The 24,919-nt window shown below is 44.7% G+C and overlaps 1 protein-coding gene across 3 annotated transcripts; it reads right to left on the minus strand.

Annotated features, from left to right (window-relative positions):
* Positions 1-276: 276 nt before the first annotated feature.
* LOC123444471 (protein TSS-like) lies at positions 277-23,552 on the minus strand. 3 transcript variants are annotated; one of them, XM_045121187.1, is made up of 26 exons: positions 23,397-23,552; positions 21,559-21,661; positions 21,394-21,455; positions 21,208-21,300; positions 21,046-21,118; positions 20,044-20,406; positions 18,678-18,745; positions 18,442-18,573; positions 16,595-16,636; positions 15,380-15,904; positions 15,142-15,299; positions 14,494-15,046; positions 13,754-13,816; positions 13,564-13,665; positions 13,155-13,472; positions 12,990-13,082; positions 12,731-12,832; positions 12,533-12,637; positions 10,370-10,503; positions 9,147-9,330; positions 5,282-5,413; positions 4,800-4,912; positions 4,535-4,625; positions 1,309-3,687; positions 1,111-1,193; positions 277-579 (listed from the first exon to the last, which is right to left on the minus strand). In XM_045121187.1, the coding sequence occupies exons 2-24, from the start codon at positions 21,617-21,619 to the stop codon at positions 1,459-1,461; spliced, it is 5,796 nt and encodes a 1,931-aa protein (XP_044977122.1). In that variant the 5' UTR covers positions 21,620-21,661; positions 23,397-23,552; the 3' UTR covers positions 277-579; positions 1,111-1,193; positions 1,309-1,458. The 3 variants fall into 3 exon arrangements, with proteins under 3 accessions (XP_044977122.1, XP_044977121.1, XP_044977123.1); XM_045121186.1 differs by lacking the exon at positions 23,397-23,552 and adding an exon at positions 22,677-22,931; XM_045121188.1 differs by lacking the exons at positions 277-579; positions 1,111-1,193; positions 23,397-23,552 and adding an exon at positions 22,677-22,931 and having other exon boundaries at positions 1,575-1,727; positions 1,810-3,687.
* Between the last annotated feature and the right edge of the window lie 1,367 nt (positions 23,553-24,919).

Below are 24,919 nucleotides of genomic sequence, written 5' to 3' on the forward strand. Positions count from 1 at the left end.
ACTGCAAATACGTATCAGCTGATTAAGGAATTTTAAGCAACTTTAAGATGTGTGCAAACAATGACGTGTCAACATCTAAAGAGGGGCCTCAGGCCAGGCACTACGAGGCCCCGTCCCATAGAATTTTCTTCACCTTTGCCAGATACATGATCCATATTAAGATCCGTATGATATAAATGAGATACATGCAAAAATAGTGGGTATAGAAGAGGAGTTGATGAGTACTTTCTTTTGGGTCCAACTCCCTAACACAGAAAAATTATGAGAGAGAGGAGCTGCTAGAGATACTCTTGTTACTATTCTCATCAAAAGAATAACATCATTTCCTCTCACAAAAGACGCGAGAGATTATTACAGGATGGATGTAGCAAATATATATCTAAATTTCTACAGGCTAAGGTTCATACGACCAAAATTTAGCCAAAATTTTCGAGGAAAACATTCTACTCAGTCTATCAAAATTGTAGGAAAGAATCAGTCTGCCATGTATCTTTTTCCTAACACTTCCCTCTTGTATTAGTTACGGATCTACACAAAAATCTCTGCAATCTTCTGCACTCCACACGGAATTGTCGACATCTGAGAGCAATGTGCGAACAGAGGGCAGTTAGCTAACACATCAGTACAAGAAAAAGTAGCATAGAAGCTGTAAATAAATAGCAAGAAAACATGATTAGATAAATCTGTAAAAGTCCGAACTTGAACTCAAGACCTTGGGCCCTGAGCCAATGCAACCAAAAGTCCAAACTGATAAAAAAGGCTAGGCAATCCACATGCACACTTCAACAATAATATGCTACTATTAATACATAGATGAAAGATGTAACATGAAACCTTTGTACTTTTAACTGACATAGGCTGAACTGAGAAAATAAGGTAAGTTTTCTCCTGTCCATCCTTTTATTGGAGCCCTGACTAACTAACCCCTCTTTACATGCGTCGTATCTGTGCAGGTCCCAAAGGTGCTTCAAAGAACACTAATCTTTTTATATATGCTTGTAGCAAGATGTAATCATTACCAAGAACTACACCCAAAACTGATCCATATATAGGGTACAAACAAGTTCAACATGTAACAGGCTAAAATTATTACTGAGAAGAGAGCCATACCTGATTTGAAGTTGGGGGGGGGGGGGGGGGGGGGGGGGGGACATTCATTTTTTCAGAGTAGCATGGATTGACGAATTTCAGATCTAGAAAATTGAAAAGAGACATCTGGCATATTAGATGATTGAGATCTATAATAAGGGAGCAAAAGAAAATTATTGGGGAGCAAAGAGTTCTTACTATATTGGTAAAAATGATTACCTGGAACACTGAAGGAGCACTGTTGCTGCCTTCCGAATGCTCAGACAAAAATAAGAGTGTCACATCAGTAACTTTCAAACAAGAGATCCATTGTAATTCTCTTTGGGTAATGATGGTATAGGTCAATATTCGACTCTGGTGGGATATTTCTCAGTTGCCAGAAGAAACTACTTCAGCAAAAGAAACGCCCGATGGCCTGAAGATGTCATTCTCTCTGACTACTCTGTTGAAGTCAAGTTTGAAGGAACGTGCGCTATATGTCTTGTTGAGCAAACTTATCGGGATCCTCAGAGTTTGCTTTCGCCTGCTTTTCCCCTTTACAAATATCCTGAAGCTACCCTCATCTTCATTCTTCATGCTGCCTCCCAGATTCGCTCCATCAATATCAAATATGCTGTCTCCTGGCTTGTGAGGATTAACTGCAGCATTAACAGCATCCTTTAACTCTTTGTCATGTTCCTCTCCCAAAATATTATTGCTGATCAAGTTACCACTGCATACCTCCACAGGGACCTCCATTTCCTCCTTTACTGCAACCATATTGCTGTCCAGCGAAGGTCCTATACTAACAACAGCTGCATCAGATAGGACGTGTGTGTCTGCTAAAGACTGAGAAATAGTGTCAGCAACATGTCGACTGGGGGTGTAAGCGACTGGATGATTGTTTGGCCATGCTGGTCCAGGCACAAACTCGGATGCAGCTGGCCTCATGTAAGGTTGCCATCCATAATGGTTAGGGCGAAAAATAGTGGTGTTCATGGGAAATGTGCTGCTTGGAACCATCTGCGGTTGACTATATGGTGGATAAAGAAATGGCACAGGATGCAAGAGGTTAGGAGACCGAGGAGCAGGGGGGTACAAATGATGTGGGGATGTGCACAGCGGAGGACCGTTTGGCACCATATTTGAATGTCCAGGATGCATGGAGACATTCATAGGCCAAGGGCCGACACCTGGAACGGCACCTGGTGGTGGGAGACCGACACTTACAGCAAGTGGGGGGCTAAGGATGGCTGGAGGAGACGGATTGAATGGAGGTGCAGCGGCAGATAGCTTCTTATTAGACATCTCTCTTATATCAATGTTACTTAGAAGCAAGTCAGGCTTTGACTTCTCACTTTCAACACCTCCCTGCATACTTATGGCATGCGCTGAAACTGTAATAGGTTCACTATTAGTAGGTAGAGATTCTTCTAGAAATTGTATGACAGATTTTCCTCTCTTTTCAGCTTCTGTGGGTACAGTTGAATCTGAGAACTCTGTGGCTGCACCAAAATTCTCCCTACTTGTTGGTTCTTGATCTTTGTTACTGAATAAGGTCGTGTCTGTCTTACTATCTGCAGGGCCACCGCCAGAAGGTTTCTCAGTATTTGATGTTAATTTATCTGGTAAACTATCTTTCCCAGTGTGGTTAATCTCATGTTCCATATGTGACTCTCCTCTTTGTTCTGAATGCTGCTTTTCTGTTGGCACAATGTTTACCTCGGAATTATTGGTACTTGAGGACACGGACCTCTGGTCGACTTGAACTGCATCTACCAAGGAATCCTTCATTTCTTGTGCGATAATTTGACCAAGTGATGGTTGCAGTACATCATCTCTAGGTTTTTGTACTTGAGCCTTGGCTATTGTACCTGGACGTGCCAATGCAACATCTTTGTATGATGGTGGGTTTCCAGTACTTTCAACCCAAGGTCCATGTGGCTCACTTCTTTTCAGATCTGCCGAAGTATTGTGTACATGTGAATGACCTATTTGGGATTCTTCTTTACCAACCATCTGCTCTGTGATCCTAGAAGTATCTTGCACTTCTGCGGATGCTGTCCCTGGCTTAATCCGGTAGGTCATAGCCTTGTATATCTTACGACCAAACCTCGCAGTTGATGTCTGAACTTTCATATGCTGCTGAGGATCTGTGTATGCTGCAGGTACGACAGATTTCTTCTTTAAGAAGTAATATCGGTTATTTGAATAGGAATTCCTTGGCTTATATTGGGAAGCATCTGTTGGAGCATGATTCTCAGGGTCATACGTCCTTCTGATCACAGGACGGTAATGGTTTATCTGTTTTCCTAAAACTGCAGCTGTTTTAGGTCTTTGAACAGGCTGCCAACCATCATCCTGTTCTTCGTCAAAAACTTCCTCAGGTGAATTGATGTTCACCTCAGCTCTCTCAACCAGCTGTTCAGAAGGTGGTGAAGCCTCCATGGATAAAGGACTCTCTTTAACATCAGTTTCAAGAATATCTACGATCTTAGCACTATCATCTTGCAACGGCTCTTCAATTCGTTTTCCCCCGTCTTTGATTGCAATAGCAGAATCTCTTGGAGATATATCAGGACTTTCTACGTTTGAATTCTCACTCAAATGTGATAAAACCTGACAGGACGAGTATACAATGAATAAATTCTGAAGCGCCATGTACAGTAATGCTAAAATACTAAAGGTCAAGTTATTCGAGCGATAACATGAGTGCTTTCATGGAAGAAAAATGTAGTGTAACTTTTAGCATTGTGGAAAAAGGTAACCAGATTCATTGAGTTCCATATATACAGGAAGGGCCCGAATTGTGTGGTTTGAACACTATCTGAATTAGTAGAACTGAAACTGCATAGACAGATCAACCATCAAAATTACCTGACCAAATTAGCTAACATACACACTTACACGGTAGCGACATTAAATACTCCCTCTGTCCCACAATAAGTGACTCAACTTTATACTAACTTTAGTACAAAGTTAGTACAAAGTCGAATCACTTATTTTGGGACGGAGGGAGTATTTGATTGGATAGGGTAGTACTATTAACCATAGATGTTCAGTGAGTTGCTGTCATGATAAGAGCTCCCCAGGAATAGAAATCATATAGGTAACACTACAGAATAATTGAGAGCCACCGGCACAAGGCTAAATCCACGAAAGATACGAAATATTATTGCATCTTATCCACTTAATCATTATGTAAACAGAAACATATTATCTGCTCCCTGTCAGTAATATTAACAAGAACTGAATTTGTCGTGAACAATTGTAAGTCTCCCTTTTTCTCTTTGAGAAACTGACCAATTGCACTATGAATTTAATTATTCATTTCATACTACTATTAGACTATGGTGACCATGTCGAGGCTCTGATTTCTCTCTGCCTTAGTTAAACTTGTTCCTTAATGAGAACATAATTATTATCTTGAAAACAATTTTAGCCGAAGTAAGAATTAGCAACTAACCTTTATGCTTGAGTACCTCCTCTTGCCTGATTCAGAATCTCTTCCTTTGTGTTCTTTGTTGGGATTGATGTAATCAAGAAGATCAGATACACTGCAGGGGCAAACAAATACAGTTAATACAGCATCGGCATACTCCAAAAGAGTGTACATTATCTAAACATCTATGATAATTTATACCAGATTATGTGCTGTCCACTAGCTAGCACAACGCAACAGAAGTTTCTCTAGGATTAATTTTGCTTTCATTGGCAGAACTAAATCGCACCTTAGGTGTCCTTTACTAGCTATTGATGCATCGGGTTTTCGAGTTCCATTGCGGGCAGCTTCTTGTTGCTCTATTACTTTCGATTCGAAGTATTCAAGCCAGGCTGCAGCATCCTGTAAAGTGGAAGGCAACAATATTAAGATTGTCGTTGCAAATAATTGAAAGGGTAATGATTCTCTTCATATAGCTAAGATAATAGTTCAAGTGGGAAAAGAATCAAGGTACTTCTCTTACTAACTATATGTCGTTTGGGCATTGACTTGCTCTCGAATGCACAATTAGTATTACAGGAGTACTTTGATGGAAAGTCTACTAATATTATTTTCATATTTAAAATAAAATACTAAATGAATTCGAAAATGACATTCATTGGTAACAGAAGGAGTAGGTTTCCAGCATATCAATACTACTACCTATGTAATTGAGCTGCAAAAAGGTCTTATATTTAGTTACAGAGGTAGTATCATTTAGTAGAACTAAACCTGAGTCCGAAGATCCTCTGGTCCAAGCTTTGCACGAAGGATTTGCAGGGTTGTTTGCTCATGCTGAACACTCAACGAATAAGCTTCCATCAATGAGAGAGCAATGGCGATAGCATGGTAGCTTGCAGCAGTCTGCACAAAACAGAAGAATATGTCACTTGAATCTAACAGTTAATCATCGAAAATGATTCAGAAAAACTTATTTCTGGGTCTGAAATGCATCAAGGCACTTTTGCGTTGTCTTGAGTTGTCGAACATGCGATCGACTACTTCTCCCATGCTCCCGTCACAATCGGACGACGAGCCAGCACAGACACCCTCCGTCACTTCCTCGACTCAGTCCTCCGCACGCAACTTTGCAGGGCATCGGACCCCGCTAGGGGCGGGGCTGTGCATCCTATGCTACTTGCGCGGCAGCCAAGGCCAGCCCCTCAACCGTTGCAGCAGTCGCCACCCACGTCACCACACTAAGTGGCTACGTACGCGGGTGGTGCGACAGGTGCTGGCCACGCACGCCGGGCAGTCTCCACGACGAATGGGAGAATGAGAGGACGCGGCTTCCACGACGTGAGGCGGCGCTGTCCGCTCAGCCAGCTGTGTCGCTGGCGCTGGCACCTCTAGTCTGGCTCCATCCTGCTCTTGGCGCTCGGACCGGGTGGTAACGGTGGGACACTCAAATGCTCATCTTGACCGTGGATGTGCTCACCCCGTTGCTGCAAGTGGCGAGTGGGCTGACCCATGCCCATTCGTATTGGTCCGGAAAGGCACATCCTCGACTATGGTCAGTGACAGCTCACCTGTTCGACATGATCAAGGCCAAAGCCAGGCCATGGGTGTCAATGGGTGCTGGGGATCTGGCGGCTTTGCTTCAGGTGTTGGTCGTGTATAGCGATTAGAGGGATCATGTTGTAACTATCGGGTGTTGCCCTTCTTAGGGCTTGTACAAACTCTTCTTTCTACCAATGCACTAAGACAAAAGGCTTTTGCGTTTTCTCAAGACAAAACACTTTTAAGGAGAAATGGTTTTGACCGGCTGGTACTGAGTGCACTAGGCCAACGTATCGAAGGGTCCCTGTCCAAACTTGTTTGGGCGAAGACACGGTCAACCAATAGATGTGTAATAGTTTCCTCTCACAGAGGACATTTTGTGGGGTGAGGCAAGCCTCAGCATAACCAAACCAAATGTTTCACATAGTGATCCTGATGTACCTTCTTGGTTATGCAAGTATCCAACTAACTTGAAGCTCCATGCGTGTACCTGATACGTCGCAAACATATTTATTTTTTCAAACACTTCTGCTACGATTTTGTCCTCCAACTTGCATGACTTGGATAAAACTAATCCGGACTTGCGTTGTTTTCAGCAGAATTTTCCATGGGGTTATTTTTATGCAGAAATAAAGTTACCCAAAAAATTCCAGAAAAAATGCAAAAAATTATTTCCGGAGGAAAGAGTCAGGGAGCCACAAGATAAGCCATTTGGGGGGGGGGGGGGGGGGGGGGGGGGGGGAGGGGTGCCAGGTGGCCATGCAGCCCCACACGTGTCCTGTGGGTTCCCTGGTTACCGCCCCACGCCCCCCTTTGGCCTATATTTATCCTCCGCCCCGAAACGCTTAACCTGGCTTTTCTGAGATTTTTCATGACACGGAGTCACCGCCACCTTTGTTCTTCTTTTGGAGGCTGATCTTCACCTCCGAAGAGGGAATTTGTCGCCATCATCACCACCAACCTCTTCTTCATCACCACCATCATGATCTCCCAACTCACGTGTGAGTAATCTCCCTATAGGCACATGGGGTGGATGGGAATTGGATGAGATCTCTTATGTATAGATGTCGGATTTGTTCGGGTTTGATGCCTAGTGCCCTATACGTTGAGAGATTGATGTTGCTATGCCTTCGCTGTGCTTAATGCTTGACACTAGAGCCCGACTGTCATGATTTCAGATCTGAACACTTTACATTTTCATGAATATATGTGTTTTAGATCTTAGCTGCAAGCTGCATGCACCTATTATGATTCTGAACTTGAGACCTTGAAGTGACAACAATCAGGGTATCAAAGGGGATGGTTATGATTTGAGGATACATGTATTCATAGATTGTTAACGCTTTGCTCCGGTGCTTTGTGAAAGGAGTGCCTTAATTACTCTTAATTTCCATTAGGATCCAACTGAAACGGGAGGATAGGACAAAAGATGTAGTTCAAGTTCTTATCACAAGCACATATGCAACTATATACGGAATGCATGCCTACATATGATTGATGAACTGGGTCTAGTTTATTGTCACCTTTTACATATTTGATTCAATCCATGCAATGTCCATTACCCACTCCCATGCCTACACTTTTCATACTTGTTGCTCTCTTCACGTTACTATTGTTCTTGGCAACTATCAGGAATTACTACTTTTGTTACTATTTGTACGACCACAACTACAATCACTACATCGCTTTTGCTACTAGTAGATCCTGTCTCGCAATTATTCTTTTCTAGGTGTGGTTGAATTGACAACTTAACTGCTAAGGCTTATAAGTATTCTTTGACTCTCTTTGCGTCGAATCAATAAATTTGGTTTGTAATACTTCTCTCAAAGACTCTTGTGATCCCCTACACTTGTGAGTCATTAGTACTAAACTCAATGCTGCTCATCACGATTCTGAAACTTTTGTTTCGCGATTAGAACCACAGATGTGCATGCCACTATGTATGCACATAGAATGCATCACACATGCGGGGATGAGCTTGTAAGCTCGCATCTAGAATTGTGGAGGCCAGGAAAAATCTTCGGCTGCAAGGAGCACGAGCAAGTGCTTTCCCAAAAGGTGGATTTATGTGAGGGACCAAGGCAAGCAAGAAAGACCTGAAATCTAATGTGTGGAATCATACTCACATGTCATCGACGGATTTTTCGGCATGTCCTAACAGTGGTACTAGAATGAGTATGTGGATTTGTAGGGAACGATCACACCAAGCTACCGGTGTATCTAGAACACAGAATGGGACACACGATATAGTGAGGTTCAAGTCCCCGAGGTGGGTAAAATCCCTACTTCCTGCCTTGCTAATTTTCTTATATGCAGGGATAATACAAGGGATGGATTACAATGTCAAGAGAGGGGAGGGGAGATACTAACTCAAGAGATATGCTAGGTCTCGATAGGAAGCATCAAAATCTCTACATGGTGTATAGAATCTAGGCTATGCGAAAACCGGATCCCTACTACTATCTACATGTTGCCCTTATATAGCACCGGCATGGCGATCGCCATGTCAGATATGTAGGCGGTAAGAATCCGATCCGGTATTGATATCCAAAACATTCAACCCTTCCTACGTATCCTGTAGGGATTCCTTATATGTCGCATGGTAAGTTTCCTCCTTGGTCGATGATGCCTCCGTTGGGCTCTGTGGCCCATACCCTGGCCCGGAGGGGTTCATGATGCAATCTTGACAACGCCTGGCATTGGATAATTTGACTTATCATCGACACATGTCTCTTGGAACTGACTAACAATTCGTTCATGATCGTTTTGGCATCCACAATAGCTTGTTAAGTCATTGAAGGTATCCACTTAAAAAAAAATTATGTATTGTCAAGCCGACAAGTGAGATTGGTAAAGCGGCACGAAATGAACATCATTCATACCCCCTCCAATCCGAATTACTTGTCATGGAAATGGATATAAATGAATGTATCTAGATACATCCATGTATCTAGATACATCTATTTCTGCGACAAGTAATTCTGGACAGAGGGAGTATTTAATGATTATTGTCACTAAGTGTACATTTCACCCTACAATAACAAAAGCATGCCATTTGCCAGAAGTTTTTATTTTAAATGTTGAGAAAGACAATTACCTGGATATGATCAGGCCCAAGTAATCTCTGGTTGCATTTTAAAGCTTTGTGCAAGTACCTAAGAGCTACATGCACATTCCCCAAGCCTTCCTCCATCATGGCTACATTAATATATGTAGCAGCTGTGTTCGGATGAGATGGCCCGCATGTAAGATGTAGAAGATATAATGCACGCTTGACGTACCTAATTTGCACCAAAGGTTAAATTTTTGTACACTGTAGGAATGAATCTAAATCATAAGGATCATACACTGCAAGGAGTATCAAGAGGATAACAGGTATAACACCCTATTGTTTGTTCAAACCCTTAGATTTTCACATAATGCAATAGCTTTAATATCTATGAAATAACCTTCAAGACAAGCTCATACACAGGTAATAAATAGTTATTGAATCTGCAGTCTTTAAAGACATATGACCTTGAGGGAATGATGATTCATCCTCGATAAGAGATTTACATGACATCAATTAATAGTTTAATAATTTGAGGCTAGAAGCAAATACCATAGCATTTTTACCCTCTGCAACCTTGCCCGAAATAAGAAAAGATACTACATATGCCTGTGGTTTAGCTCAAGTATCAGGGGAACATATCACTACCTAAGGATTCACTTAGCATTTATGAGTTTTTAAGCGTCAGCATTAGGTTTGATGGTTATATGTTGACGGCATTCATGCAAGAGTCTAATTATATTATTTCAACTGTTGTAATTAACAATAATGGAGTGAGAGCTGAGAGATAGCATCTCAGATGCAAAACCACGCTACAAAGAAATTAGAGACTCAGAAGACTAAGCAGCTAATTCCTACTCACTTTTAGCATTATTATTATAAGACAAGATTAGTTTTTTAATCCAAATGATAAAGCAAAGAGAGAGAGAGAGAACCAAATATGCACATTTCACATAATAAGTTCACGTAAAAAAAGTTATAACCTGAGAGGATAATAAATACTCCCTCCTTAAAGAAATATAAGAGCGTTTAGATCACTACAGAGGGAGTATATTCTTGGCAGCAATAGCAAGACTATTTAATATTGCAAAATTCATCAACATGACATAGCACTTTGCTAGATAAAATACCCTAAGGGAGGTCTCCTACTCTTTTGGATATATGTTAACTTTTGTTCAACTTACACCTGGAATGACTATTTTGCTCGGCACTTGTGAAACTGTAGATTTGCTGCATAGAATAAAAAAGAGCATTTCATAAACTGAACTTACTTCAGAGCCAATTCTGTATGTTGTAAACGATAGTAGAAAACAGCAAGGTCTCCATAACTCTTCATCGTATCAGGGTGATCAAGCCCAAGTTCCCTCTCATTGATATCTAGGGCCTTTTGCTGATATATTGTAGCCTGCAATTTTAAACTTCACTAGTTATTGATATGCAGAAAACCTTAAGACCGGCTGATGCTAAGGTAATTGCTCCTAAAAATGGAAGAAAATATCATTTTTGTCAGAGTTTGTACTATGTTCTTCCCTATATGTTCCTTCATTGTTATAGTTAGTGTAATCCAAAATTATAACACCTTTAAGTATCTTTCACTTAGTGTAAATGAAAACATGCTTAGTAGAGAATGCTAAAGTATATATTATTTCTGAGTTTACACAAATATCTACATGAAGAAAGTGCAATGGCATAGGTCTTTCTATCTCTGGCGTTCAATAATTCCTCACTTAACTAAACAGTGCTATCACTTCAATTGTCTCCCAGCCGCTCCTGACCATATCACTTCATGCGAGTCCCAGCGGATTGCATGAGCGACGTGGGAGGGTTCCACAGCCGCCACCTCCCACAGCCTCCTCTCCCTCCCTCCTTCCTCGCCGCCGCCTAAGGACGCGGCCCGGCAAAGCATGTCGTGCGGCGGGAATTTTCCTTCTCCTCGTTCGATGTCGTGCGGCGCGGGACGATGGCTTCGAGGACGACGTCATGCGGATCCAAGGCACGGCGGCCCAACAGCTCCCGACGGCGGCGCATGGCGGCGCGGGTGGAGATTGGCTGGGCGTGGCGTGCCGGTCGGCTGGACGTGGCTAGAAGATGAAGGTGGAGCTGGGTGTGGCCGGTGGCGGTGGCAGCGGCGGTGTTCAGCCCAGATCCGGTCTTGACGGTGGCGACGGCGATGGCTAACCCGGATCCGACCATGATGGTGGCGGCGTCCCCTCCGCCGGGGATGACGGGCTAGGTGGTGGGTCTTTGTGGCGGTACCGGTGACGGCGGATCTTGGGATCCCGTGACCGGGCTCGTCGCAGGATTCGGTACTGGCTGCGAGTCGGGGAGACATAGTTGCCGGTGAAAACCGAGCCGACGGCGAACGATGGCGGCGTTCTGCGCCGTTACCTTGATGAATGCTTCGTCCTGTAACTATTGTCGATCCACTCGTGCTGCTCCAGGGGAAACCCTAGGATCTGGTTTTCCAGATCGGACGATGGCGGCATTGCAGTGTCGTTCCTCTCTAGGGAGCATCGTTTGTGGAGCAGTGCTGGAAGACAGAGGCGGGAGGTGGAGCGTCTTCGTCCTGCACGGAGCTTCGGTGGTGATGTCAGGTCATGCCTGGCCGACAGGTGCTACGCTTTGTCATGCCTGTTCGGCAGGTGCTACGCACGACAGATCTTACGAGTCTTCGCGTCTGGATGGATGAGCGCGGGGAGGTCGATCCACTCGTGCTGCTCCAGGGGAAACCCTAGGATTTGGTTTTCCAGATCGGACGATGGTGGCATTGCGGTGTCGTTCCTCTCTAGGGAGCATCGTTTGTGGAGAAGCGCTGGAAGACAGAGGTAGGAGGTGGGGCGTCTTCGTCCTGCACGGAGCTTCGGTGGTGATGTCAGGTCATGCCTGGCCGACAGGTGCTACGCTTTGTCATGCCTGTTCGACAGGTGTTATGCACGACATATCTTACAGAGTCTTCGCGTCTGGATGGATGAGCGCAGGGAGGTGGCACCGTTGAGCGTCGTGGTGGCGTCGACGGATGGCCGGACTGGCATGGATGATGCGGATTTCTCTCCTGAAGATGGGTCAGCGGTTCGATGATGATGGCGGCTTCTAAAACGTGTGCGTATGGTGTACACTTTAGGTCTGCTGCACCGGCTGTTAGTTCCGATACGTTATGTGGATGGATCGGCGACGACACCGGTTTTAAATATGGGGAGTGAGAGCACTCCACATTATCGCGTTTTGTAGGTGTGAGTGGGGGCTTCGGGTGGCTTGATGTATGTTCTTGTCAGACCTTTGTTGAATAACTAATAAAGATGGTTGTATGCATCGATTGATGCAGAGGCCGGGGGTCTTAACCTCCTTTTCCAAAAAAAAAAATCACTTCAATTGTCTTCAAAACATGCATTGCAATTATTACAAATTATGTGCTGTGCAGCTGAATAACCATTTACCTGATTAAAATCACCAGTGTGGTACAAAACAACAGCTAGAAGGCTATAAGCACCAGCCGTCATTCGATGATAGGGACCACACACCATTATGAGTTTGGCAAGAGCCTGCATTCATAGATAGAATAATTTATGAGTTCCCAAGATATGACAGCGAAGGAATTGTAAAATAGAAGTGCACAAGATTTTACAAGAAGGTACCTTGGTTCCATAATTAACAGCATCTTCAAGTTTACCCTTGTCAAGAGCCGTTTTGGAGGATTCTAGAAGTTGCCTTCCATCAGCAGATGAGCACGCAACTTGCTGCATTTTTTTTAAAACACATCAGCTGTGTTTATGTGCCACTCAATATATCTAACAAGTTCTCAAAACACTGATAGTCATATGTGATGATGAAGCCATGACTGCACAATGTGATTTTTGTATGATAAAATGAGTTGACTGAGGAAAATAGTTTTACCTTATGTACGGGGACAAGGCTAATAATGTCCTTATTGTAAAACGGGAAAGCAGAATCCATGACAAAATCTCGGGGTGCCAATTCAATGCCCACCTAAAAGCAACCTTTAATCTCAATAAAATGTACCGAGTGTGAGAAATACTAAAAAGATTCAAACATGTTTACCTTATGGCATAGTCCTCTCAGTATAGCGTATTTCCTCACATCAACATAATGTTGCTCTGTGAGCTCATACTGGTATCGCTTTTGCAAGAAAACAACAAGCCATCTCCACACCAAGGGGTGCACAGCAGGAGAACCACCAGAAAATTCAGTTTCGGGAACACCAAGAAGTAAGTTCAGCACTGCAGCTATTGTTGATGCTAATTGTCGCATGTCTGAAGTAGTTGCAATCACAGATCGCACAATATGCTTGAATGCTCTCACTATCATTTCATGCACACAAAGAGACTGTACATGTGAGAGCTTCTCTGAAAGTTTGACCTATGTAGGTAATTATTGGATTAGCACATATCAAGCATTAAAAAACAAATGACATTCATCACGTTCAAACGAAAAATTGTTACAAACTTACAACTCGTCCTAGAGAGCGCATCTGTAGGCCCCTCGTATGCATGAAATCTGTCAAGGTCCTACCATCAACAGGTGAAAGTTCCAATGAACCAAAATCGGCAACCTAAATAATTTCTTGGTTAGTTATTATGCATCTTGACTAAAAATGATAAGCATGTGGGAACTTTCGTGTCTTATATGATGATGCATACCAGCTTAGGAAGTGCAACTTCATCATAGAACTTCAGAGCCATCTCAATCAACTCAGATGGTGACTGTAGAGCACAAGAGAGATTAGTCTATGAACTTTATGCACGATTAGTAGCTAGGGATGGCCGCTTGGTAAGCAAGCGTGCTAAAGAAATACATAGTTTGTTTCATACAATTGATTTTATTATTATGTAAAATTTAGAAGTGGATCTGACAAAATAAAGAAAGGTGAAAAACCTTGCATATTTGATGTTGTCTGAAAGTACTACGCGCTGATGTAAAAAACACTGAGGCACAGGCACTAGCACCGGTGAAATTTGAATTTAGAAGAACAAGCGTCGGCACCCTGCCGAAGCGAGGCCTCGAACATGTGTAGGTTGGGAAAGCACGAGACCCCTAGCCAGCCACGCTACGATTTATCAACCTCTAGTGTGCCTGAGGTAGGCTCCACAACTTTGAGGTTGTGAGCCAGGTAGGAACACATTTCATGAACTCTTCCATAGCATACCTTGATATCCCCAATATTAGCAAACACAGAATCACATGAAAGTTAATACTGACAGTTATATATGAATTGTATACGATTGCCAAAGGTTAATTATCACAAGGAAGCTCTATTTTAAATAGGACATTTATTTTCTGAAAGGAAATGCTGAAATGAGGAGGGTATGAGTTGGATATGCAAGACACCAAAGGGCAGATGCAAAATCATCACTTGCTATGAAAATTAATGCATTTCTACCTTCTGGTGGAGTCCTGTTTCTGAATCTTTCAACCTTGTAAAGGCAGAATCCAGTAATACATCCTTCAGCAAGATTTCACTCTCGGAGGCGATGCAGTCACCTTGAAGAGATTCAACAGATGATGGCTTGACTTTCTGGTTTTCCCCGGAGCTTGCTGCATCAGTCAAACTGTTGTTCCCTGATGAGGATCCCTTGCCAGAAGCATCAACCGCATTCTTCGGGTGCTTAAGAGCTTTGAGAGGCTTCCCAAGCCCTTCAACCTTTGTCTCTTTCACAGCTTTGTCCACCATTTTCTTCTTTTCCTTCCCATCACCTTGTTTTTTGTCTTTGTCAGATTTTTTCAGATCTTGCAAGTGCTGAACCCAACATGCACCAAGTTCCCATCTCATAAATGATTGTTTATCAGTCTCCTCTTCCTCAAGATTTTGAAGACTTCCCTTCAAAAGTTTCTCAGCATAGGTTTGTGCTGCAGCTAGTTCTTCCTGCTTATGACTTTGTGTTGGTAACTTTTTTTCTCCAGTTGCATTGGCTTCATTGAGGAGCATCCTCAAACTAAAACAATAAATATATAAAATAATGAAAAAATGGGATACGCAACATAAACTTTGTGGATAACTAGAAAAACAACACAAAGCATTGCTACCAACCTGTTAATGTTCAATGCATGGGCACCCCCTTCAGGTTGATCCGCGATATCAGCAGGCTTAATAGAAGAAGTCACACTAGTTTTCTCGTAATTGTTAACCTTTGCTACAGCAACATATCCACAGTATCTGATATTCACGATGCCCAAACTGTCAACATCCTGCAAATTAGAGACAAAATTAGGAAAAGCCTCTCTTTTACCTGAATATGGGAAAGATCACCTTAATTTTGAACTTATACATGTGCAGCAGTGTTTTCATCTGCAGTTATTCCTTTCAAAAGGTTTCTCTCTCCAAGATGCTTAGAGTCCATTCCTGTGGCTCGGCTTCCATCTATCTTAGTGTCCAATTTGCAGCTTGCATCTGAAGAATCTCTTGTGACAGTGATGCTAAAATTTCCCACCGTCTCAGAATGCAAGACCTCATTTATCTTGATTGCTGTTGACAGATCTGTACTCTCCATTACATGCCGGATGGCTGCAATAGTTCTAAAGATGGCAACATCTACGAATAGACTGTGCAGTAGGAATGCTCTCCTGTCACGAATTTCCCTCTCCTCAGCAGTTTTGCAAGGCATGGATGTGAGATACATGAACTCATCTGCCCATGGCAACATGTCACTTTTGCCATCCCTTCCCCAACCACCTCCATTGCCTCCCCAAGTTTCATCCTCAGCAGGTAGGGGAGGAAATGTCGATGGTGACTGGGCAGCAATCGGGGGAACAAGCCATGTATTTGCACGATAACCATAAGGAAAATTTCCAAACTGCAACATACAAGCAGTTATAGTTAGATCATGATGCAACTTGCACCATTAGATAGGAAAACTGCTGTCTGATGGCGGATGTAATACAAAAACATGATTCATATGAACCTGCGAGTAAATATGATTCATATGAACCTGCGAGTAAATATTTACTCCCTCCGTTCCTAAATATAAGGTGTATTATTTTTTCAAAAAGTCAAACTTCTCTAATTTTGACCAAATTTGTAGACAAAAATATCAAGGTCTAGAATACCAAATCATTATCACTGGATTCATCATGAAATATATTTTTATGTTTTATATATTTAGTAATGTAAATCATTATATATTTTTCTGTAAAGTTGGTCAAACATAGACAAGGTTTGACTTTTTTAAAAACTAATACACCTTATATTTAGGAACAGAGGGAGTAATAATCAAGCGCAACATATGAACCTGCGAGGAGCCCTAAATGGAAAAAAAACTGAATATGAACATCAGCATAACTGTAGAAGGAAGGTAGATATTCCTAGAAGACGACCCAAATTGTTGTTTGATACTTAAAGTGCATTAGAATATATTCAACTCCTTTTCAGATCAATCATTATGCCCAAGCACACAATAATCCAAATACAAAGTCACGGTCTTGTGAAAAGAAATTTAGATAAAAATAGGTACAATGAAACACCCAAAAAAAGGGTAACAACACACCTTGTTCCGTTCCAAAAATGCCTTCATAAGATCCTCGTATGCCTAATACATATGCAACACCATAAAGGATTAAAATCATTTAACAAGGTCATGGAAAAGAATTAGAGATATCAAAAATGAGACTACACAGTGGCTTATAGAAATATTTAAATGGTACTATTTTTTTGGTAATTACCAAAAAAGGGTTTCCCCCCGCTTTGTATTACAAAGCAACCAACACCGATACATAGATCGTTGGGGTGAGCAGCACAACAAACCCAAAAGAAAAAGAAGAATAAACAAATGCCAACAGCAACAGCACGACAAAGCGCGGATGATCCGCCACCGATGTGCCCACCGGAAACAAACCACCAAACGAGGCTCCGATCCTTCGTGTACCAAGCAGCACCTCCAAGAAGGAATGCGACGCCGACGATGCTGCTGCCCGGACGGGTCCCAGGGTTTCCCTCGGCACGCGGAGGGAGGATGAGGATGGATACCACCGACACCCTTCAGGAAGGAATGGTGTCACCCGCAGGCCTCACCGCATCGGAGCCGAAGACCGGCAAGGATTTCTCCCGTACTCCAAACCCCGCCGCCCAACCGAACCGGAGCCGACCAGCCAAACCTCCGTTCACCACTATGCACCATCTCGGTTGCGCCACCACCCATGCCGCCGCACTTCGAACACCACCACAAGGCCAAGAGAACAGACGAGAGGCACCAAACGGCGGAAGCAACGGCACCGATACCAAGCAGGAGGGGACCACCTCCTCCGTCGACGAGCAGGAGGCCCGAGCCCCCGGCATCGCGGCGGTCGCCGTCCGGACGCGGCAGCGGGCCACACCAGGCCCGAACGGGCCCGCTAAGCCCCGCCGGCAACACTACAGCAATTCGGCATCCGCGCCTCCAGTTCCCAGCCGCTCGACGCCGCACCCCCCGCCTCCTGGAGGTCGCGCCGCGGATCCACCCTGCCGCCGGCCCGCCCGGACCTAGATGGGGCCCGAAGGGCCCAGATCTGGGCCAAGCGGGCACCGCCAGGCCGCGCCGCCGCGCTACCCCGCCGCCAACGGCGACGCCACCGTCCAGTCGTCCACCCGCGAAGCGCCAGTACCCCGCCGCCACGTCGGACCACCTCCGCCTAGGGACACCCCCGGCCCGCTCCGTACCGTGCCAGAGAAAACCGAGAGGGGAATGGCGAGGGGGCCGCCGCCGCCAGCGTCGCCCGGGCCAGGCCCGGCGGCGAGCACCGACGACAGCGGCGGGGAGGGAGGGAGGGAGGGGGGAGCTGGAGGAAGAAGGTCGGGGACGCGGCCGGTCGCCCGCGGGGGCGACACGGTCGCGAGAGCTCTGAGTCTAGATCTTTTTGGTAATTAAGAACCTCAAGTAGTTTCTAGAAGGGGAATTTGACACCGTGCCACTGTACAGTATTGGCAAATGCCATTTTCGAAACCTGCAAGAATGCACTGGCATGCTCAACTATGAATTTTTAGTACTCCCTCCATACCAAAATAAGTGTCGTGGTTTTAGTTCAAATTTGAACAAAGTAGTTTCAATCCGAATAAGTGAAAAAACTGGACGCAGATTTTTATTTTTGGCAGTACAAACTTGAAATGAAGGACTCTAAGCTTCTGCCAAAATAGACTTTCAAACCTTCTTGGTACATAGATTGATGGGAATTTTATCCTGATTATTATTCCCGCCTCCCAAAATAAGTGTATATCTGTTCCTTTGCCCAGAAGTGGCTACAGCTCTAAGTGGGATATCTAATAACAAGCTAGTAAAATACCATACAGGATGCAAATTATTAGATAACAATTTAGATTACCCTAATATAAAATTTATAACCAGAATGTGAGTAAACGAACATTATTGAATGCTCTGCTGAGATGCCTCAATAGGTCGACAAGATTGTGGCACAAAACACGCTGTTTCCCAAAACTAAAGAACCCCTTTCTCCGAGCTTCAACAATGACAAATTTCCCATTACAAAGCTTTGCCTGAAAGTCAGCCAACAATTCTCCAATTAGGACACATCCGATGTAATTAGCAGGCGTTTTAGCGCAAAAAAGCTGTCAAAGATATAACTATTAACCATGATTACCTCAAGGAAGAAGAGATGGTCATCAGACGGTTGCTCCTCCTGTCGAGGTTGAGTTACTCGCTTTATAACTGGTTGAAAGAGTCAAAATAACTCAGCAAACGGAAGAATTTGCCTCGCTGGAGAAATGTTCAGCTCAACAAAGTTCAAGTTGATATCTCACGCTTAGCATTCAAAATAATGAGGAAAGTGTTAAATTGCATGAACTACCATCTCAAGGACAAAACCATGGTGAAGCCGACAGCAAAGATATATGAAAAATAGGTCAAGACATAGGCTCCAAATCTATGGCAATATTACGGCACCTTAATGCTCTTTTGTTGCGAATAAATTTAGGAAAACAATGAGTATCTGTCGGCCCATTGTAATCTCGCATTGGCCGCATCGTGTGCTCGCCGCCACGTACCCGTGCCCCCCACGCACCATTCATGTTGTCCCTCAGCCTTATCTCTGAACGAGTTTGCAGACCCTTCCGCGAGGACCGCTACCGCATCATCTTCTCTCTCCCCAGCGCATCAACCTCCGCTGCTGCAACCTCCGACCACCACACTGCCAGGCTGCACCGCCGCTGCTGCAAACCCCACAGATAACCGCATGCCCAGACTGCTACCCGCTACTGTAAGGTGGTGCTAGACAGTGACCACAAGGTGGTGCGATGCCGACCACCGGGTACTGCTACAGCAGCAACCACTGCTGCGAACAGCAGTGGCTGCTGCTACGAGCGTGCGGACATGGTGCAGCTATGGTGATGGCTCCTGCTGTGAGCCAGGGCCGCACTACTGCATCGGCGACAACCGGTGCTGTGAGCAGCGACAGCCACTGCTATGAGCATGCCGATGAGGTGCTATGACGGCGACATCAACTGCGCGAGTCGGACACCTATTCTGCAACGGCGCCGGCAACTGCTGTGAGCCAGACACCCGATGCTGCGACCGGTGACGCTCGTCGCTACAAGCGTTGGCAAGGGCTCCTGTGAGGGCGGCAGGGTTGCTGCGAGTGAGCTAGCCGGCGCTGCTGCTGGCCGTGCTGCATACGTGGAGTTCGACTCTGCGAGCCGGTAACAACGAGGCTCTTGCGGGTGTGGGTAGGATATTGCGAGCGGGGCGAGTGGGAGTAGGCTCCATGCGCCCATGTAAGCGTGAGATATGAGCACTGTCTCTTCCCTGTGTGCGCCTGTGAGCAAGAGATGCGGACGCTGTTCTCCTCCTATGCGCGCGTGTTGGGCGAGATCCAACAGGGCTGGGATCGGTCGGCCGACACGTAGCATTGATATAAGTTTACAGTTCGAGGCAGAAGTCATGAAAGGGGGCGTTAAATAGAGAGATCAGTTACAGGGCTTTGGAAAGGCTGTGAGAGAGGTTTTACTTACAGTGGAGGGGTGGTGAGAGGTTAGCGAGGGAGAAGAACTCGTAGAACGCTCCGAGGCGGGGGCATGCACCGCTCATCTCCGCCTCCAGCTCTGCTGAGACTGCGTCCTCCTTGGCCGCGGCTGCATCGGCATCCTTCGTAGCTGACTCTTCGGGCAGGGGCGGCGGTGAGCCCATGCGGCGCCCACCCAAGGAAGCGGCTGCTGCAGGCTTGGAGCTGGAGTTGGAGGGCTCCTTGGTGGCATCGGCATCCTTGGGGGATGGAGGAGTCGGCAGTGGCGGAGGAGAGCCAAAGGAGGCGGTGCACGCAACGATGTCCAGCAGCCGTCGTACGTGCACCAACGCGCTACCCTCATCGTACTCCCCTGCATTGTGAATTTTTGGAGTTTATAAGATTAGGGTTTACAGATGATTTATCTCTAGACATTATAGAAGAGAATTTAATAGCAATAATAAGATATATGGAAATCAAAGACAAAATAATGCAAATGAAGGTGATGTCAGGTGTATAGGTGTGCAAAGGTACGATTTGCAGAACACACGTCTAGAAACAATGGGTTTAGCCAATCTAAGGGTATCCCTAATCCATCCCCAAAAGTTAACTTCAAAAAACCCGCTCTTAAAATCTAACTGCCAAAATATCATGCGTTTTTCGATGCTGCATTCTAATCGAACCCCAATAATAAAATGCATTAAAATTTAAGTTGTATAACATATATTTAGCCATCATCTATGTTACATACATCTACTGTTTGCTGACTCTTACAGCAAATATTATAGCAAACAACCCTAACAATGATAAAATTTACTCTTGCACGTGGCTAGGGTATTGGGGAGGGCATTGTGGCAGCGGTGGAAGCCAAAATGTTAGAAGAGGGGGGTTGTTTTGGGAATGGATTAGATAAACTTAAGTAAAAAGGGTTTGGGGGAATTAGAAATTTCTTTGGGTTCAATTAAAGATGCCTTGAGAAAATAAATCCTTATTTTGCAGATATAAGATGTACCTTCTACCAGGGTGAGAGTATATGGCTTCAGTGTCACAACATCAGCGCCATCCTTCAAGTGGCCATCACGAGTCTACCGACAAATGAAATCATATAACAGGATTGAATTAAAATGATGTTTGCTACGGTAGTATGAAGAGAAAAAGAAAACGTTATAAATACCTCATGCGAGAGGGAATAGTTTGTGATTGCACATGTGGTGGTGTTGACGCAGAGCAGCCTCCTCACATCGATGATCTTGTCCGTGGAAATCCCCTGCGCCAAGCAAAGAAGGAATACTTGTTGCTGAAATCACGCATCAAGGAAAACAAACAGTGCAGAAAGAACTGTGGCAGCAAGAAGCTAAACCTTGAGAATGACATCGGACTGATCTGGGAGGTTGACGGTGATGTCAATGGCCACAGGGAGCACTGGTAATTCATCGAAGAATTCGCAAATGATCAGCTCAAGAGAGCAACTATCTTCTCTGACCATTGCAAGCAAAAGCCAATCAAGGTATCATGGCAACAATACCTTTCTCATCTTTCTTCTTCTTCTCGCCCTTGGTCTTGCCACGCTTGCTCTTGGGCGCCATGCGCGCGCCAAACGGCGAGCAAGCTCAGCGGAAGATTCCCACCTAGACCATATGGTCAAAAGGAAAATTAAAGATCAGTTGGATTCACAACCGCTACCTAAACATGTGGCACACGTTAGAAGGAACAGAATAGAAGAGAGTGATGGTGGTTGCAGGGGTAGGGCTAGAAAACTGAAGTTAGGACAAAACAGGGAGCTGTCCTTGACATGTGTATATACACAGTATTTAGACGTGAAAGAGACATAGTTACACCCCACAACACAGGATTGACCAGAAAAAGATGTACCAAAGGTAAGAATGAAGTGCAAGCAACAACGGTTGCATTAACGCCATAACGTCAATTCAAGTCAACATTTTTTTTACCTCCTGTGATTCCAAATGAGATAATTGTGTGTAATGATATATAGATGGTACAACTGACCGAAATCCAAAAAAAAAAAAAAATCAAGCGGCCAGCTACAAAGGAAAAGGTATAAAGTATATTATAGAAGAACCAATGGACTAAGTTACATCTGATCCATTATGAAGAAGAAAAATCACTTCGACATAAAATCTGCGCAAATGATGGATAGAAAGAAGACGACTACAGAAGCGTGCAAAGCAGTAGGGGACTGAAATTCAAACCATGTCTGCACCGATGGGCATGGGAACAGACTCAAGAAGTCAAGAGGCTAATTTACCATGACACGGGCAGAAATGCTAAAAATTCTGGATTCCGCATAACTAGTTCACAATAAGAGAGAGATGTTCTGGGAATTGGAAATATACACGACCATTGAAAGGATATCCAATTTCCAATGGGCACAATTTAAGAGAGCTTAGCTGAGAAGCAGCATTCGCTGTTCCATGCCCACACTGCACAACGAGGGAGGCACGGACAATGTTATGCGCTGAGCATATCGAAACACAGAAGGAACCAGGGATATCGATTAAGCGCACGCTAAAACAAAAATCGCCAAGAAAAGGCCACACAGCTGTGAATTCATGCAAACACACACACTCATACAAAGACATATGAAACCAAATACAGTAATAAATAGCAGCTCCAAGAATTTACTAATGGCCTGGCGCTCTGCTGCTCTTGACAGTCTACCGGCAAGGATGAACTGACGGCCCCAGGAGGCAAAATGGAAAGTCAATTTCCCAAGCAATCGGCTAAGGTAAGGAGAGAGGCAGCTGGGATGGGGTGGGTGCACTGGCTACAAGCTAAGCATTACTGGGATGGAACGGAGTGCAGGAGCAGAAGGTGTAGCAGCAACAGCCAACAGCAGTAGGGAGCAGAGGAGCCTAAGAGAGGGAGGGAAAGATAACGAAAGGGGTTGGGGGCGTGGGTTGATAAGGGTGGAACGGTGGAGATTTAAGATAGGGTCCTCATCGGCCCGGTCCGGTTCTCTATTTTTTCGAAATGAAAATGCCGGTCCGGTTCTCTGGAAAATCGTCGTGCTGAGGAGCCGTGACGGAGCGACGCGTTACAGTTTTGTTCGGGGGCTAGACAATAGCCGCCGGACTCAACGGAGTTCATGCTCTGTGGTTCAGTACATGGAGGAAGATTTTCTTCGGCGGAGGGCCAAATTAGCGGGAGAGGATGGGGAGGGCGGGATCTCCGGCCTCGAGTTCGCGCTCAAGCGCCGCCCCCAAGCTCCTCGGGCCTCCTCCTATGCCCGTGCCCCCGTTCCGCGCCGCCACGGCTCGCCATCTCCAACCCCAAGCGATGCAGAGAAACGGGATCGAGAGAGGAGACCGGAGGGAAATGAGAGAGGAGAAGGAAGGGCACCACCTCGACGCCGTGCACGAGCTTTTCCTCGCGCCACCAGCCAGCCATCACCCTGCTGCCGAGGACGAGGTGGAGGCCGACCGCATCCCCGACCCCGAAATGGCCACCAGCGAGGCGGCGGCCTGCGCATCCCGCGCGTGGGGCGCGGACAGCTCCTGGGCATCGTCACTTCCCGCCGTTTCCCCGACTCCTCCTTCCCGCCGGTCCCTCGACTCCCCCGCCTCCTCGCCGCTGCTGTTTTTTTTTTTCCTTTTTCTTTTTGAGGCGATGCGTGGAGGAAGAAGAGGAATGGATTTGGAGGCAAACCCTATTTAGCGCCACCGGTGTAGATTACATGCAAATTTTGCTAACCGACGCCTGCAGCACTTTATAATAGGCCGGTCCATTTAGAAATCCGGTCTGTACTTTAGTTCATGGACTATTTTTTAAATTGATGATTTTTTAAAAAAATCAATGAACGTAATTTAAAATTCGTGAACTTTTTTCAAAATTTATGAACTATTTTTTTTAAAACTGATGATCTTTTTTTGAAAATTTATGATTTTTTTTAATCCTTTGAATTTTTTGAAAATCAATGAACATATTTTCAAAATCGGTGAACATATTTTCTTAATCATTGAACTTTTTCGCAAATCTGAATTTTTTGAAATTCTATGTTTTTTTATTTTTTAATGACCAAGGCATTCTATATGGACTGGTCCACGAGGAGGAGCGCTGCAGGCTCGGGTTTCCCTAACCGACGCTGAAGGCGTCACATAGGAGGTCCCAAATTTGAAACACTATTAAAACAACACGTTCAGAATATCAGAGCACAAAAGGTTGCTTCATGGTCATGGGCTTTCAGCCGGACCAGCTGTCATGACGTTCATAAGAGCAATTAGTTGACGAGTGCTTCTTCAAGAGCCTCCCAACAATCATTTTCAGACGTCGTCATTTTGCGCGTTCTCAACCGTCGTCACGTGTCACGTTTAAACGTTTATTTATTTTCTTTTTATTTAACTTTTTCACACGTGTTTTCGATGTCTTATAGTCGACGTTTACATGACACCATTAAGAGAAGTAACAACATTCGTATCATCAAAATATCAAACGAATACCAACTTTATATGATTACTTATGACAAGACTTCTCCCATGTCCTGGGAAACAATAATTACTACTCACACATCATCAACATGTTCAAGATCGGAGGTGTAACAATAATAATTAAGGATCTCAACATAATAGCTTCCACCAAGTAATTCAACAAGCATCAACTACAAGATGTAATCAATACAACTAGTAACCCACATGTACCAATTTGAGGTTTTGAGACATGTATTGAATACAAGAGATGAACTAGGGTTGGAGATGAGATGGTCCTAGTGAATATGTTGATGAAGATTGGTCCTCCCACGAAGGAGGGAGCGTTGGTGATGACGATGGCTTTGATTTCCCCCTCCCAGAGAGAAGTTTCCCCGACAGAATCTCTCTGCCGGAGAGTGTCGTCGTCTTCTCACGAAAGATGCGATGGGGTGGCTAATCATA

Source organism: Hordeum vulgare, chromosome 3H (genome assembly GCF_904849725.1).
Source record: "Hordeum vulgare subsp. vulgare chromosome 3H, MorexV3_pseudomolecules_assembly, whole genome shotgun sequence".
In the NCBI taxonomy this organism is placed as follows: domain Eukaryota; kingdom Viridiplantae; phylum Streptophyta; class Magnoliopsida; order Poales; family Poaceae; genus Hordeum; species Hordeum vulgare.

Coding starts and splice junctions, on each gene's coding strand:
- LOC123444471 (XM_045121187.1), bottom strand. CDS start 21,619: ATGGCGCCCAAGAGCAAGCGTGGCAAGACCAAGGGCGAGAAGAAGAAG. Junction 18,746..20,043: donor CCTCTCACCACCCCTCCACT/GTAAGTAAAACC, acceptor TCTTTCAACCAG/TTATAAAGCGAGTAACTCAA. Junction 12,638..12,730: donor CTGTTAATTATGGAACCAAG/GTACCTTCTTGT, acceptor CTATGAATGCAG/GCTCTTGCCAAACTCATAAT.